This window comes from Lethenteron reissneri, chromosome 60 (assembly GCF_015708825.2).
Source record: "Lethenteron reissneri isolate LAM-NWPU_2019-01 chromosome 60, ASM1570882v1, whole genome shotgun sequence".
In the NCBI taxonomy this organism is placed as follows: Eukaryota; Metazoa; Chordata; class Hyperoartia; order Petromyzontiformes; family Petromyzontidae; genus Lethenteron; species Lethenteron reissneri.
Window position 1 is genome coordinate 1,475,172 of NC_083838.1, and position 17,354 is coordinate 1,492,525.

Genomic DNA, 17,354 nt, shown 5'->3' on the forward strand with positions numbered 1-17,354 from the left:
TTGATGGAGGTCACCAGCGCGTCAGCTGCATCGATGTCCACGCCGCTGCCGGCGTACGTCAGTGGCCTGGGGCGGGGGGGGGGAGATGGGGGATGGGAGGGGTGCAGGGACATCATCGTCACCACTACCATCACCACCATCGTCACCACCACCATCATCATCACTACCATCACCAACATCACCACCATCACCACCAGCATCACCACTACCACCACCATCATCATCACCACCACCACCATCATCGTCACCATTACCATCACCACCATCGTCACCCCCATCGTCACCACCATCATCACAACCATCACCCCCATCATCACCACTACCACCACCATCATCGTCACCACTACCATAACCACCATCGTCACCACCACCATCATCACCACTACCATCACCACTACCAGCACCATCATCATCACCACCACCATCATCATCACCACTACCATCACCACCAACATCACCACTACCAACACCACCATTATCACGACCATCACCACCAGCGTCACCACGACCATCACCACCATCGTCACCACGACCATCACCACCATCGTCACCATGACCATCACCATCATCACCACTACCACCACCATCACCGTCACCACTACCATCACCACCATCATCATCACTACCATCACCACCATCATCACTACTACCACCACCGTCATCATCACTAGGAGATGTTAACTCCCTCGCCTGGTGTGCAGGAGGTCGTGGGTTCGATCCCGACCCTGACGATGCCTGCTGTGTATTTGTAGTCTCTCTCGTCTCTCTCTCTCTCCCCGTGGTCTGGATCCTCGGGTTTTTCCCTCCGCATTTAGAATCAACATCACCACGCGTTTAGAGAACGTGGATGCTGCTATAAATGTCCACATGATGATGACGACGACGACGATGAGTCACTTGGTCGAGCTATCATTTCTGACACCCAGGTGGTCGCTGCTGAAAAAGAGCCGCACAGCCGGGCGAGCGCTTACCGGTAAAATAGAAAAGTAGTTTAGTTAATCGTCACCGATCCGCATAGTTATCGACGCGAGGGAGGAACCAGAGGTCGCAACCGGGTACCTGATACCCGTACCCTACCCGACCGGGTACGGGTACCAGTTTGCGACCCTGGTGCGGCCGGGTACGGGTACGGGTAGACCGCGAGTCACTGGTGAGTAACCGTTTGTCACTCATTTCCCAACGTCTTGTCTCTTCTCACAATTCAAGTTCCTAGAATCAACCCACCCGCGCCTGCAACATGGCTTCATCCCAGAGGTCGCAATCAGGTACCCGATACCCATACCCTACCCGTACCCGGCCGGGTACGGGTAGGGTACTGGTACGGCCGGGTACGGGAGCCGTTTGTGACCCTGGTGCGGCCGGGTACGGGTAAGGAATCAAAACCCGTTTGCGACCTCTGGGAGGAACGTCCCGGATGTCTCACGGTAGTAGTGGAGCGGCCTCCCGGGCCCCCTCGGCGAGGCCTCTGTGCGCGATGTCGCGCCGGTGGAAGGCGCCCTGGAAGTGGATCGCCGCGACCCCGGAGGTCGCGAGGGTCAGGGCGGCGCGGAGGTCGTGACCCACGGCCGTCACGGAGAGGACGCGGCCGCCGCTCGTCACGAGCTGCTGCCTCCAGCCGTCGTCGTCATCGTCGCCTCCTCCTCCTGCTGCTCCTGCTGCTGCTCCTGCTGCTGCTGCTGCTGCTGCTGCTCCTCCGCCACCCGCCGCTCGCGTCTTGGTGGCCCCGTGGAAGACGAGGCAGCCCAGCTCTTGGGCCCGGCTGATGCCTGCGGCGAGACAGGGAGAGCGAGAGAGATGGGCAGAGAGAGATGGAGAGCGAGAGAACGCATCTCGCTATCACCACCAGCGCGTTAAACGAGGCACTTACCCTGCCGATGTTTTGTATTACGTCAGAGCTGTCGTTATCACGGAGACAGAGGGACCAGAGGCGGTTGCCACGGCAGCAGTTATCGCGGTTGCCGTGGCGACGGTCGCCCCCAACGCCTCACCTGTGATGGGGAATCCGGTGGGCGCGTCGCCCGGGTAACCGCGGCTGGCCATCACCACGGTGACGGCGGAGCGCCCGCTCCACCACTCGACGCGCTCGTCGGCCAGGGAGCCCCCGCTCCCGCTGGCGCACGCACGCATCACGGCGTACACGTCCGACTTGAGCAGCGGCAGCAGCACCTGCGGGGGGCGTGGAGAGGGGGGTCAAAAGGTCGTCGAGAGGTCGTCATGGAGGTCATCCCAGGTTCAGGAGCGCGTGGGTGAGTGAGCGGGTGGGTGAGTGGGTGGGTGAATGGGTGGGTGGGTGAGAAGGGTGAGTGAGGGAGTGCTTGGGTGGGTGGGTGAGTGAGGGAGTGCTTGGGTGGGTGGGTGGGTGAGTGGGTGGGTGAGTGGGCGGGTGAGTGGGTGGGTGAATGGGTGGGTGGGTGAGAAGGGTGAGTGAGGGAGTGATTGGGTGGGTGGGTGGGTGCGTTAGTGGGAGACTGAATGAGTGGGTGGGTGAGTGAGTGGAGGGCGACTGCCTCCGACTGCACTGCAGCATCCCCCACAGGGGTCAATCTTGACACCGCTGGTACCGGTCATCGGCAAGTCCACTCAGCTCCACATCCTCCTGTACCACATCACTCCATCTCTTCTCTAGCCCGTGCCGCGCCCGTTTAGCCCCCTCGATCCGGCCGAACAAAAGCTCTTTAGGCATGCGGTAACTAGGCAAGTGGGCTACGTGACCCAGCCTTGCCTGCCGGAGGAGCTCACTGATGATGGGACTGTGTCCAGATCTCTCAGGGATCTGTGAGCTCCTCACACAATCCAGCCTGCAGGTTAAACCCAGGATGGACCAACCCCAGCCGCCTTTGTCTCCCCAGTGGCGAGATGTTTATACAAAGCACCAGGTACTCAATTTGAGACCCAGACGACACAGGGGAGGCTCAGGACCGGTTCAGAAAATTGTCTGAACCGGTCCCGAGCTCGTTATCGCAGCGCACTAAACTGCTGCGCCACCGCTCCCCACGTGTGTGTACACACGCACGTGCACGCGCACAAAACGCGTGCGTGCACAAAACGCGCACGCACAAAACGCGCGGAAGTACACACCTGGCACTCGGGATCTCCAAAGCGACAGTTGAACTCCAGAACTTTGGGCCCGGCCTTGGTGAGCATCAATCCAGCGTAAAGCACGCCTGCACACGGACAAACGCGCGCACACACACACACAAGCGCTCAGGGATTTAAGCTCCAAGAGCAATGAACACGGCAGCTGTGGCTACCGCCAATGGCAGCTGCGGTGGACGAGCGTATACACGGTGTGTGTGTGTCTGTGTGTGTGTGTGTATGTGTGTGTATGTGTGTATGTGTGTGTGTGTATGTGTGTATGTGTGTGTGTGTCTGTGTGTGTGTGTGTGTGTCTGTGTGTGTGTATGTGTGTGTATGTGTGTGTGTGTCTGTGTGTGTGTGTATGTGTGTGTGTCTGTGTGTGTGTATGTGTGTGTGTGTATGTGTGTGTGTATGTGTGTGTCTGTGTATGTGTGTGTATGTCTGTGTGTGTATGTGGGTGTGTGTTGGCAGGGTGGAGGAACTGGGGCAAGGGTCACGGAAGACACCATCTGGAGGCGTGGCCAGGGTGGAGCCAGGGTGGAGCCAGGGTGGAGCCAGGGCGTGGCCAGGACGCGCCGAGGGGGATAAAAGCAGCGGAGAGCTCGGGGCTGCCGGTGCTGGGGGTGGTCTCGTCTCGTCGTCGCTGTCGTCTTCGTAGATATTGCGCGGCCAGACAGTCGTTGGCTGTCTCGGTCGACGCCGTCGGCGCTGCTACGGTTCCGTCGGCGAGTAACGACGTCGTTTACAAACAATGGCGACGTGCAGACGTCACGGAACGGGGAAGGGTTTAACAACAACAACAACAACAATAAAAGTGCTTCACCAATGTAGGGGTTCCCTTCCTCCATCATCCCGTCCACCGTCCTTTGCAGCACGCAGCGCTGCACCATGGACAGCAAGTCCGCCGAGACCTGGAGAGAGGAGCGCACGCGGAGACGCGTCACCACGCGGAGACACGTCACCACGTCACCACGCGGAGACACGTCACCACGCGGACACACGTCACCACGTCACCACGCGGAGACACGTCACCACGCGGAGACACGTCACCACGTCACCACGTCACCACGCGAAGACACGTCACCACGCGGAGACACGTCACCACGTCACCACGCGGAGACACGTCACCACGCGGAGACACGTCACCACGTCACCACGCGGAGACACGTCACCACGAGGAGACACGTCACCACGTCACCACGCGGAGACACGTCACCACGCGGAGACACGTCACCACGCGGAGACACGTCACCACGAGGAGACACGTCACCACGAGGAGACACGTCACCACGTCACCACGAGGAGACACGTCACCACGTCACCACGTCACCACGTCACCACGCGGACACACGTCACCACGAGGAGACACGTCACCACGTCACCACGCGGAGACACGTCACCACGAGGAGACACGTCACCACGTCACCACGCGGACACACGTCACCACGTCACCACGCGGAGACACGTCACCACGCGGAGGACACGTCACCACGCGGAGACACGTCACCACGAGGAGACACGTCACCACGCGGAGACACGTCACCACGAGGAGACACGTCACCAACGCGGAGACACGTCCACCACGTCACCACGCGGAGACACGTCACCACGTCACCACGCGGAGACACGTCACCACGTCACCCCGCGGAGACACGTCACCACGCGGAGGACACGTCACCACGTCACCACGCGGAGACACGTCACCACGCGGAGACACGTCACCACGCGGAGACACGTCACCACGTCACACGCGGGAGACACGTCACCACGCGGAGACACGTCACCACGTCACCACGCGGAGACACGTCACAGCGCGGAGACACGTCACCACGTCACCACGCGGAGGGACCCGTCACCACGCGGAGACACGTCAACCACGCGGAGACACGTCACACGCGGAGACACGTCACCACGTCACCACGAGGAGACACGTCACCACGCGGAGACACGTACCACGTCACCACGTCCACCCGCGGAGACACGTCACCACGTCACCACGAGGAGACACGTCACCACGTCACCACGCGGAGACACGTCCACCACGTCACCACGAGGGAGACGACGTACCACGTCACCACGTCACCACGTCACCACGTCACCACGCGAGACACGTCACCACGCGGAACACGTCACCACGTCACCACGCGAGACACGTCACCACGAGGAGACACGTCACCACGTCACCACGCGGAGACACGTCACCACGCGGAGACACGTCACCACGCGGAGACACGTCACCACGAGGAGACACGTCACCACGAGGAGACACGTCACCACGTCACCACGAGGAGACACGTCACCACGTCACCACGTCACCACGTCACCACGCGGACACACGTCACCACGAGGAGACACGTCACCACGTCACCACGCGGAGACACGTCACCACGAGGAGACACGTCACCACGTCACCACGCGGACACACGTCACCACGTCACCACGCGGAGACACGTCACCACGCGGAGACACGTCACCACGCGGAGACACGTCACCACGAGGAGACACGTCACCACGCGGAGACACGTCACCACGAGGAGACACGTCACCACGCGGAGACACGTCACCACGTCACCACGCGGAGACACGTCACCACGTCACCACGCGGAGACACGTCACCACGTCACCACGCGGAGACACGTCACCACGCGGAGACACGTCACCACGTCACCACGCGGAGACACGTCACCACGCGGAGACACGTCACCACGCGGAGACACGTCACCACGTCACCACGCGGAGACACGTCACCACGCGGAGACACGTCACCACGTCACCACGCGGAGACACGTCACCGCGCGGAGACACGTCACCACGTCACCACGCGGAGACACGTCACCACGCGGAGACACGTCACCACGCGGAGACACGTCACCACGCGGAGACACGTCACCACGTCACCACGAGGAGACACGTCACCACGCGGAGACACGTCACCACGTCACCACGTCACCACGCGGAGACACGTCACCACGTCACCACGAGGAGACACGTCACCACGTCACCACGCGGAGACACGTCACCACGAGGAGACACGTCACCACGTCACCACGTCACCACGTCACCACGCGGAGACACGTCACCACGTCACGAGGAGACACGTCACCACGAGGAGACACGTCACCACGAGGGGACACGTCACCACGTCACCACGCGGAGACACGTCACCACGTCACCACGCGGAGACACGTCACCACGCGGAGACACGTCACCACGTCACCACGAGGAGACACGTCACCACGTCACCACGTCACCACGTCACCACGCGGAGACACGTCACCACGAGGAGACACGTCACCACGTCACCACGCGGAGACACGTCACCACGTCACCACGTCACCACGAGGAGACACGTCACCACGTCACCACGTCACCACGCGGAGACACGTCACCACGTCACCACGCGGAGACACGTCACCACGTGACGCGTCACCACGAGGAGACACGTCACGGTCGCGACGCGTCGGGGCGGCCAGAGCGCAGCGAGTTGGCACAGGAGGAGGCAACACCCGGCGGCCCACGGCGCCCGGGTCTGCCCCGTGACCTCCTGCCAGCGGGCGTTCGACACTTCACGTGGCCTCAAAGTGCACCTGGCCTGGCACAGGCGCCGTGGTGACGTCACCGCCACTTAGCGGCGAATGGCGGTTGTTGTTTTTCGTGTGTACGTGTGTGTATGTGTGTGTGTATGTGGGGAGCGGTGGTGCAGCGGTTAGCGCGCTGCGCTACGAACCTGGCGACTCGGGTTTGATTCTCGCTCACAGCCAACACCGGTGACGATTATCTGAACCGGTCCTGGGCCTCTCCTAGGTAGACTCAGCCTTAAATGAGTACCTGGCGCGGTGTGTAAACATCGCCACGGGGGAGACAAAGGCGGTCGGGCGTGGTGCTGGCCTCCCACCCCCTCGTGTGCCGTGCCGGCCTTCATAGGTGCTGCTCGCTAACAGCACTTGCCCCTACAGTCTGTTAAGGCTACACGGGGGATCTTTGCGTGTGTGTGCGTGTGTGTGTGTGTGCGTACCTGTGGGGTGGGGGCGTAGGCCCCCATGCCCCCCGTGTTGGGCCCCGTGTCCCCCTCCCCCACACGTTTGTGATCCTGGGCCGGTGGCATCATCACCACGGAGCGGCCGTCGGTGAAGCACATGCACTGCACACGGGCACAGACAAAGGGCACCCGGGTAGCACACACAGGCTGTCGGGGCAAGTGGCGTCAGCGGAGGCCGGCACAGCACACGAGGTGGTGGGTGGACAGCACCACGCACGGCCGCCTTTGTCTTCCCCAGTGACGATGTTTTTACACAGACACACACACGCAGACCCACACACACACGGACACACACAGACACACACACACACACACAGACACACACACACACAGACACACACACAGACACACACACACAGACACACACACACAGACACACACACACACACACAGACACACAGACACACACACACACACACAGACACACACACACACGGACACACACAGACACACACACACACGGACACACACAGACACACACACACACACAGACACACACACACACACAGACACACACAGACACGCAGACCACACACACACGCAGACCCACACACACACGCAGACCCAACACACACGGACACACACAGACACCACACACACACACAGGACACACACACACACAGACACACACACAGACACACACACAGACACACACACACACACAGACACACACACACACACAGACACACACAGACACACACACAGACACACACACAGACACACACACAGACACACACACAGACACACACAGACACACACACACAGACACACACACACAGGACACACACACAGACACGCACACACACAGACACGCACACACACACACCAATGCACCAACTCACGCTGATCTCCTCCCCCTCCAGCACCTCCTCCACCAGCACCGTCTCCCCCGCGTCGCCATGCACACGGTCCTGCTCCAGCCACGGGGGGGTGGGGGTCATGGGGGGGGGGGGGGGTGGAGGGTGGGGGGGGTGGGGGCATGGGGGGTTGGGGGTCATTGGGGGCGCGGGGGGGTAGGGGGCATAGGGGCGCGGGGGGGTAGGGAGTATGGGGGGGGCAGGGGGGGGGGTGGGGGGCATAGGGGGTATGGGGGGGTGGGGGAATGAGGGGGTGGGGGGGCATGGGGGGTGGGGGGCATGGGAGGTGGGGGTCATTGGGGGTGGGGGGGTGTGGGGGTATGGGGAGGGAGAATCAGAATCAATATCTCGACTGGGGGAATCCGATGAGCTACAAAGCTCTTTCCCACAGACACACAGCAGGGGCACGGGGTCACACAAGCAGTCCAACAATACAGGAGGGAGTGCAAAGTGCAGGAAAGGTAAACAAGCAACTTGAACACAAACACAAATAAAAACCTAAACCAAGCTAAAGAGCTTCTTTTTCAGAAGCGACCTGGCAATGACAAATGACAGCTCCATCACCATCATCACCACCATCACCACCATCATCACCACCATCATCACCACCATCACCACCACCATCACCATCATCACCACCATCACCACCACCATCACCATCATCACCACCATCACCACCACCGTCACCACCGTCACCACCACCACCGTCACCACCGCCATCGCCATCACTACCATCACCACCACCACCATCACCACCACCACCACCACCACCATCATCACCTTCACCACCACCATCACCACCACCACCATCACCACCATCACCATCACCACATCACCATCATCACCATCACCATCACCACCACCATCACCATCATCACCATCATCACCACCATCACCACCATCATCATCACCACCACCATCACCATGATCACCACCGTCACCACCGTCACCACCGTCACCACCACCACCGTCACCACCGTCACCACCGCCATCGCCATCACTACCATCACCACCACCACCATCACCACCACCATCACCACCACCATCAACCACCACCACCGTCACCACCACCACCGTCACCACCGCCATCGCCATCACCACCACCACCACCATCATCACCACCACCACCATCACCACCACCATCATCACCTTCACCACCACCATCACCACCACCACCATCACCACCATCACCATCACCACATCACCATCATCACCATCACCACCACCATCACCACCACCATCACCATCATCACCATCACCACCACCATCACCACGACCACCATCACCACATCACCATATCACCATCACCACCACCACCACCATCATCACCATCACCACCATCACCACCACCATCACCACCACCATCACCACCATCCCCACCACCACATGGACATGGGCCCGGGAGGGGGGGGGGGGGCCCGCCCGAGGTGGTTGCCACCGGCACCTGCATGATCTCCATGACGACGCGGCAGGCCTCCTCGCGGTCCCTGGCCACCACCACCCCCTTGCCTCCGGCCAGGCCGCTCGCCTTGACGACGAGCGGCGCGGGCTCCGTGCTGAGACAAAGACAAAGATCCCCCGTGTAGCCTTAACACACTGTTGGGGCAAGTGCTGTTAGCGAGCAGCTCCTATGAAGGCTGGAACGGCGCGCGAGGGGGTGGGTGGCCGACACCACGCTCGACCGTACGGAGACACGCACGGAGACACGCGTGGGGACACAGAGACACGCACGGAGACACGCACGGAGACACACGTGGGGACACAGAGACACGCACGGAGACACGCTGACATACTAACAATATGGGCATACGAACACACAAACGGGTGGACACACGGACAGACTGACACACGGATAGACTGACACACGAACACACGGACAGACACATGGCCACATGGCCACACGAACATACGAACACACGAACAGACACACAGACACATGGACAGATCCCTTCTGCGAAGAAGAGAGAACGTGGCATTGTGGGAAACGGCAGCAAGCAGCGACAGGACCGCAGCACCCCCAGAGGGAGAAATGCATCCTGGGCAAAAGTGGCCGGATGAGGATGGGGGCGGCAGTGGGGTTGTGGTGGCAGTCGGAGTGGTGGTGGTTGTGTTGGTGGTTGTTGCCAGTGGTTGTGGCGGTAGTGGTGGCAGTAGTGGTGGTGGTTGTAGCGATAGCGTTAGAGGCGGCGGTTGTGGTGGTGGTGGTGGTGTTGGTAGCTCTTGTAGATGTGGTGGATGTGGTGGCATTGTTTGTGGTGGCAGTGGATGTGGTGGCGGTTGTGGTTGTGATGGGGATGGTTGTGATGGCGGTTGTGGTGGTTGCGATGGTGCCGATTGTGGCGATGGTTGTGGTTGCGGTGGTTGTGGTGGTTGTGGTGGTTGTGGTGGTGGTTGCGGTGGTTGCGGTGGTTGTGGTGGTTGTGGTGGTTGTGGTCGTTGTGGTGGCGTCATACGAGTTGATGTAGGCGCAGGCGGCTCGGGGCTCGGTGAAGGCCTCCCAGCGCGCCGTGGGGATGCCGTGGCGCTCCATGAAGGCCTTGGCGAAGGCCTTGCTCGACTCGAGGCGAGCGGCGCGGGCCGAGGGCCCGAAACAACGGACTCCGGCGGCCACCAGATCGTCACTCACGCCTCGTGGGAGGACGACGATGACGACGACGACGACGACGACGACGACGAGGGTGACATACAGAGAAAAGTGGGGGGGTTGGTAGATGATTCTCACATGAGCACAGGGCCCCCCCCCCCCCACAACGTCGAGTGGCCAGCAACAAGCAGCACTGTCCACGCGTCACAAGCAACGGCGAGCGTTGCGCACGCCTCCGATTGATCGAGCGATTGAGGGAACAGTCGAGCGAACGAGCGAGCGAGCGAACGAGCGAGCGATCTAGAACAATCGCAGGCTCCCCCCCTTGTGCGGGGGGTTGGGGGGGGGGGCGAGGCCTCCTTCCCCCAGCAGCGGCACTTGCTGGGCTGCGCCTTTGCCCCGAGCTGGCGAGGGTTGCAGCAAGACTCACCGGCGGCGAGCGGAGCCTCGGGCCCCACGACCACCATGGAGACGTTGTGGTCGGCGCAGTACTGCACCAGCAGGGAGTGGTTGGCCACCGACACGCCTGTCACGCACGCACACACAACAACACGCATGTAACGCACGCACACACGCACACACGCATGTAACGCACGCACACGTACACACACACACGCATGTAACGCACGCACACACACACACGCCTGTCACGCGCACACACACACACGCATGTAACGCACGCAAACACACACACACACGCATGTAACGCACGCACATGTGTATACACACACGCACGCCTGTAACGAATGCACACGTACACACACACACCTGTAACGAATGCACACGTACACACACACACGCACCTGTAACGCGCACAGACACACACACCGGCAATGCACACATCCAAACAAAGACAAAGATCCCCCGTATATCCTTAACAGACTGTTGGGGCAAGTGCTGTCAGCGAGCGGCACCTACGAAGGCCGGCACGGCGGTCCAAGCACTACGACACGTGGCACTCAGTCCGCTTGCTGTGCCACCGTCCCCTGGCGGAGCAGGGCTACGGCCCCTTCTCCGTGCGCGATCCACCAACCCTCGCTGACGATGCCCCCAAAGCGCCGGCTCACAGCCGCCAGGCCGAGCACGTTGGTAGCAGCGTGACGACAATCACCAGCCATCACCACCATCGTCAATGCCATCACTGTCACCATCACCACCATCATCGTCATCGTCGTCGTCGTCGTCGTCGTCATCGTCGTCGTCATCGTCGTCGTCATCGTCGTCATCATCGTCATCATCGTCATCATCGTCACCATCATCGTCATCATCGTCACCATCATCGTCATCATCGTCATCATCGTCACCATCATCGTCATCATCGTCACCATCATCGTCATCATCGTCGTCGTCGTCGTCATCGTCGTCATCGTCGTCATCGTCGTCACCTTGGTCTTCATCAGGTGCGCCGCCCCCCGTGCCCCCCCCGCTCCCCCCGTGCCCCCCCCCCCGTGCCCCTCCCCGTGTCGGCACCCACCAGAGTTCTCCACCTTGCCGCCGTGAGTGGCGGTGCCCCCGTTGCCGGGGGCGACGATGACCTTCTTGACGAGGGGCGACTGGGCGAGCGTCCCGGCCAGGACGTGCTCCCTCGCCCCCCCTCCCAGCACCAGCACCGTGTCCATCTGCTCGCGCGCACACACACAAGCAAAGGTGCCCCGGGTAGCCTCGACCAGGATGCGGGGGCAAGTGCCGTCGGGGTGCGTGGCTGTCGAAGCGCCATACCGCCTTTGTCTCTCCCCAGCGGCGATGCTCACTGCGCAACGCACCAGGTGCTCGTTTGAAGCTGAGCCGATCTAGGGGGAGGCCCAGGACCGGTTCAGATCATCGTCAGCGGTGTCGGTGGTGGCCGTGAGCAGGAATCGAACTCGGGTATCTGCCGGGTTCATAGCGCTAACCGCTGCACGCGCACGCAGACACGTGCACACACACACGTGCAGACACGTGCACACACACACGTGCACCCACGTGCACTCACGTGCACACACGTGCACCCACGTGCACCCACGCACACACATGTGCACACACATGCACACACACACGTGTACCCACACACGTGCATACACACACGTGCACACACCTCACCTCCTCAACTCCTTGCGTCGATGTCCGCCCGTGCGCAGAAACTCAGCCTCACCGACGCCGCGTCGCTCAGCACAACACTCCTGAAGGCCTGGGACACAGAACAAGGCAGTGCGCGCGTGTGTACGTCTGCGTGTGTTCGCGTGCAAGTGTGCGCGAGTGTGTGTGTGGAAGCACGTGCGTATGTTCGCGTGCGTCTACGCATGCGCTCTGCGCGAGCCGCGCGCGCGAGTGTGTGTGTGTGTACGTGTGTGTGTACGTGTATGTGTGTACGTGTGCGTGTACGTGTGTGTGTAGGTGTGTGTGTGTAGGTGTGTGTGTGTAGGTGTGTGTGTACATGTGTGTACATGTGTGTACATGTGTGTACGTGTGTACGTGTGTGTGTAGGTGTGTGTGTGTAGGTGTGTGTGTGTAGGTGTGTGTGTACATGTGTGTACATGTGTGTACATGTGTGTACATGTGTGTACATGTGTGTACATGTGTGTACGTGTGTGTACGTGTGTACGTGTGTGTGTAGGTGTGTGTGTAGGTGTGTGTGTACATGTGTGTACACGTGTGTACATGTGTGTACATGTGTGTACATGTGTGTACACGTGTGTACATGTGTGTACATGTGTGTACATGTGTGTACATGTGTGTACACGTGTGTACGTGTACATGTGTGTGCGCGTGCGTGCCGGGGGGTGGGCGGCGGCGCCAACTTGGTGCGAGCCGAGAGTTCGATTCCCGCTCACGGCACAACATCGGCGACGATCATCCGAACTGGGCGCCGGACCTCCCCGGGGTCGACTCGGCCTCAAATGAGTACCCGTTGCGGTGAACATTAGCATTGGGGGGGCGGGGGGGGGGGGTGGGGGAGACAAAGGCGGCCGGGGGTGGTCGTGGCCACACCGCGTGCCGGCCTTCGTGGGTGCCGCTCGCCAACGGCACTTGTCCCGGCGGGCCGCGTGGGCTACACGGGCGGGCGGGGGGATCTTTGTCTTTGTTTGGGGATGGGTCGCAAGCCACTTAATTCCGTAACAAGATTGGGCTATAAACCATTGGTGGGGCGCGTCTCCGTAACTCCTCGTTTTATTGCTAGTAAACAATCTACTATGTATATGTCTACGAGCGGCAAGAGGGTAACAACATTCATTCGCCCCGTGGGAGTTCACGGGCCGCGACCTCCCCGTGACCTCTGGACCGGAACTCCGATGGGGACGCCCGTCGAATGGGGGATCTTGATTTGGCGCGCGGAGAATTGGAATCCGATGAGCCACGAAGCTCTTTGTGGCGGAGTGCGTTCCGGCAGGGCAAGGCATCTCTCCCGGAGCACCCTGAACTTTAACGTCTCCCGCCGAGGCACGAGAAGTGACCTCTTCATTGTTTTCTACCGGCCGACATTCTCTCTCGTTCTCCCGCCGTAAAGTTCGCTCCGTGATGACTTTTTCACCTCCGTCGTAATCGTAAACAACGATTGATTTTGACGTGAATGTCCGTTCCCTCGCCACAAGATCCACTTCCTACAAGATCCACTCCCTACAAGATCCACTCCCTACAAGATCCACTCCCCACAAGTCACAACTAGAACGGGACAGGATCAAACATATTTTTGGTTCTTTCGGTAAAGTCACGTAGAAGGGAAATAATAAAATATATATTTATATTGTTAATAATATAATAGTATTTATATTATTATTATTTCCCTTCTACGTGACTTTACCGAAAGAACCAAGGATATGAATCTCTGCAGTCACGAAAGCTTTAAATCAGGATCAAACATGATTATCCTGCCACACTGCTTGCTGCTGCTGCTGCTGCTCCGTTAGCAGCGACAGGACTCCAACTCGTGACACACAGCGGCAATCTCTCAGATCTGGCTCCGAATATTTACCCGCGAGAGAGAGAGGGGGGCGAGCCAGAGATCACGAGACGCACATTCGCCTCGCTGTGAATCCACGCTGCGTCGATGGCGATGGTTACCGTGGCCAATGGTCGCTCTCGTTATGGATTTGGGCCCCTTAGAATATCACGGTCACGAACAAAGGCCTGCTCTCATCAGCATCATCAGCAGTTGCAGAAACAGAATCATCATCAGCAGCAGAATCAGAATCATCATCAATAGCAGCAGAATCAGCATCATAAGCAGTTGCATAAACAGAATCATCAACAGTAACAGCAGAATCAGCATCAGCAGCAGCAGAATCAGAATCATTAATAGCAGCAGAATCAGCATCATCAGCAGTTGCAGAAGCAGACTCATCAACAGTAGCAGCAGAATCAGCATCATCAGCAGCAGCAGAAGCATCATCATCCGCAGAAGCATCATCATCATCATGAGCAGAAGCATCATCATCATCATGAGCAGAAGCATCATCATCATCAGCCGCAAAAGCATCATCATCATCATCAGCCGCAGAAGCATCATCATCAGCCGCAGAAGCATCATCATCATCATGAGCAGAAGCATCATCATCATCATGAGCAGAAGCATCATCATCATCAGCCGCAGAAGCATCATCATCAGCTGCAGAAGCATCATCATCATCATCATGAGCAGAAGCATCATCAGCTGGAGAAGCATCATCATCATCAGCTGCAGAAGCATCATCATTATCATGAGCAGAAGCATCATCATGAGCAGAAGCATCATCAGCTGGAGAAGCATCATCATCATCAGCTGCAGAAGCATCATCATCATCATGAGCAGAAGCATCATCGTCATCATCAGCTGCAGAAGCATCATCGTCAACAGCAGTCTCAGAAGCATCATCATTAGCCGCAGAAGCATCATCATCATCATCATGAGCAGAATCATCATCAGCCGCAGAAGCAACATCGTCAACAGCAGTCTCAGAAGCATCATCATCAGCCGCAGAAGCATCATCATCAGCCGCAGAATCATCATCATCATCATCATGAGCAAAAGCATCATCATCAGCTGCAGAAGCATCATCGTCAACAGCAGTCTCAGCAGCAGCATCAGCAGCAGCATCAGCAGCCGCGGTAAATCCACTGCTGGATGAATAAGCCAAGCCACGATCACGACGACGACGATGTAACGATGCACCGGGCGTCGTCCGTGCCTCTCTCTCCTCGACTCCACAACTGCGAGCGGGATTCACCGATCATCGCTCCGTCTCCACTGTGGCCGTACCCCTCTCTCCCTCTCTCTCTCGGGGACGCGGCGTTCCCCTCTTAAACTGGCTGGCACGTTCTAGCTTTGAAGTTTTCGTGATTGCAAATATCCATACGCTTTGGGTTTTTTGGTAAAGTCAAGTAGGTGAAAACAAAATAAAATAAAACTAAATTAAATCACGACGTTTCAGAAGCTGCCCTCCCCCCCAGTACCCAATATAACAGCGTGTCTCTAAATATCTCTCTTCACACGCTACAGTCATTTTTCTGGAGCAGTCACCACCTGATGACGGATGCTTGTGTTGCTTCCGAAACGTCGAGATTTGATTTGGCTGGCACGGTCTGGCTTTGTTGAATCGATTGATACTTCAACATCTCACGTAGCGGTTTCGGCATTCAGTGTGTCATCAGCAGAGCGGCTTGGAGCAATGCCCATCATCAGTTAGACACAAGAACAACAACGGCACAAACCCAGTGAAATGAAAGATATGACAACGCACGACGTTTCGGGTGAGAGCCCCTGTTAAGTTAACGTTGAGCAGTTGATCCATTGAAGAGTCCCAACCCACCCATTCATTCATTGCGATGCTGATACACGCGGGGCCATGTGATGGTGGTGGTGGTGGTGGTGATGTGGTGATGGCGATGGGGGGGGGGGGGGGGGTGATGGTGGTGGTGATGGTGGTGATAGTGGTGATGGCGGTGGTGATGGTGGTGGTGATGTGGTGATGGTGGGGGTGGTGGTGGTGGTGATGGTGGTGGTGATGTGGTGATGGTGGTGGTGATGTGGTGATGGCGGTGGTGATGGTGGTGGTGATGTGGTGATGGTGGTGGTGATGTGGTGATGGTGGTGATGTGATGGCGGTGGTGATGGTGGTGGTGATGTGGTGATGGTGGTGGTGATGTGGTGATGGTGGTGGTGATGTGGTGATGGTGGTGGTGATGTGGTGATGGCGGTGGTGATGGTGGTGGTGATGTGGTGATGGTGGTGGTGATGTGGTGATGGTGGTGGTGGTGATGTGGTGATGGCGGTGGTGATGGTGGTGGTGATGTGGTGATGGTGGTGGTGATGTGGTGATGGTGGTGATGTGATGGCGGTGGTGATGGTGGTGGTGATGTGGTGATGGTGGTGGTGATGTGGTGATGGTGGTGGTGATGTGGTGATGGCGGTGGTGATGGTGGTGGTGATGTGGTGATGGTGGTGGTGATGTGGTGATGGTGGTGGTGGTGATGTGGTGATGGCGGTGGTGATGGTGGTGGTGATGTGGTGATGGTGGTGGTGATGTGGTGATGGTGGTGATGTGGTGATGGTGGTGGTGATAGTGGTGGTGATGGTGGGGGTGGTGGTGATGGGGGGTGATGGTGGTGGTGATGTGGTGATGGTGGGGGTGATGGTGGTGGTGGTGATGGTGGTGGTGATGGGGGGTGATGGCTGGTGATGTGGTGATGGTGGGGGGGGGGTGATGGGGGGGGTGCATCATCAACGCAGCAACTCGCTCGCAACTCCACTCACCACTCATTCACACTCTCACCATCCTCACCACCCATTCACACTCTCACCATCATCTTCTTGGTTCTTTCGGTAAAGTCACGTAGAGGAAGT

General features: G+C 58.8%; 1 protein-coding gene across 1 annotated transcript; it reads right to left on the reverse strand.

The window, feature by feature from the left end:
* Positions 1 to 2: 2 nt before the first annotated feature.
* GART (phosphoribosylglycinamide formyltransferase, phosphoribosylglycinamide synthetase, phosphoribosylaminoimidazole synthetase) lies at positions 3 to 14,658 on the reverse strand (the record flags this gene model as incomplete). The annotated part of the gene is made up of 13 exons (XM_061575972.1): positions 14,508 to 14,658; positions 12,638 to 12,725; positions 12,033 to 12,177; positions 10,989 to 11,084; positions 10,428 to 10,602; positions 9,419 to 9,530; positions 7,960 to 8,028; positions 7,094 to 7,219; positions 3,902 to 3,989; positions 3,079 to 3,164; positions 1,989 to 2,166; positions 1,424 to 1,766; positions 3 to 66 (listed from the first exon to the last, which is right to left on the reverse strand). Coding segments are annotated over exons 3-13 (1,482 nt in total), but the record flags the coding sequence as incomplete, so codon positions are not given.
* Between the last annotated feature and the right edge of the window lie 2,696 nt (positions 14,659 to 17,354).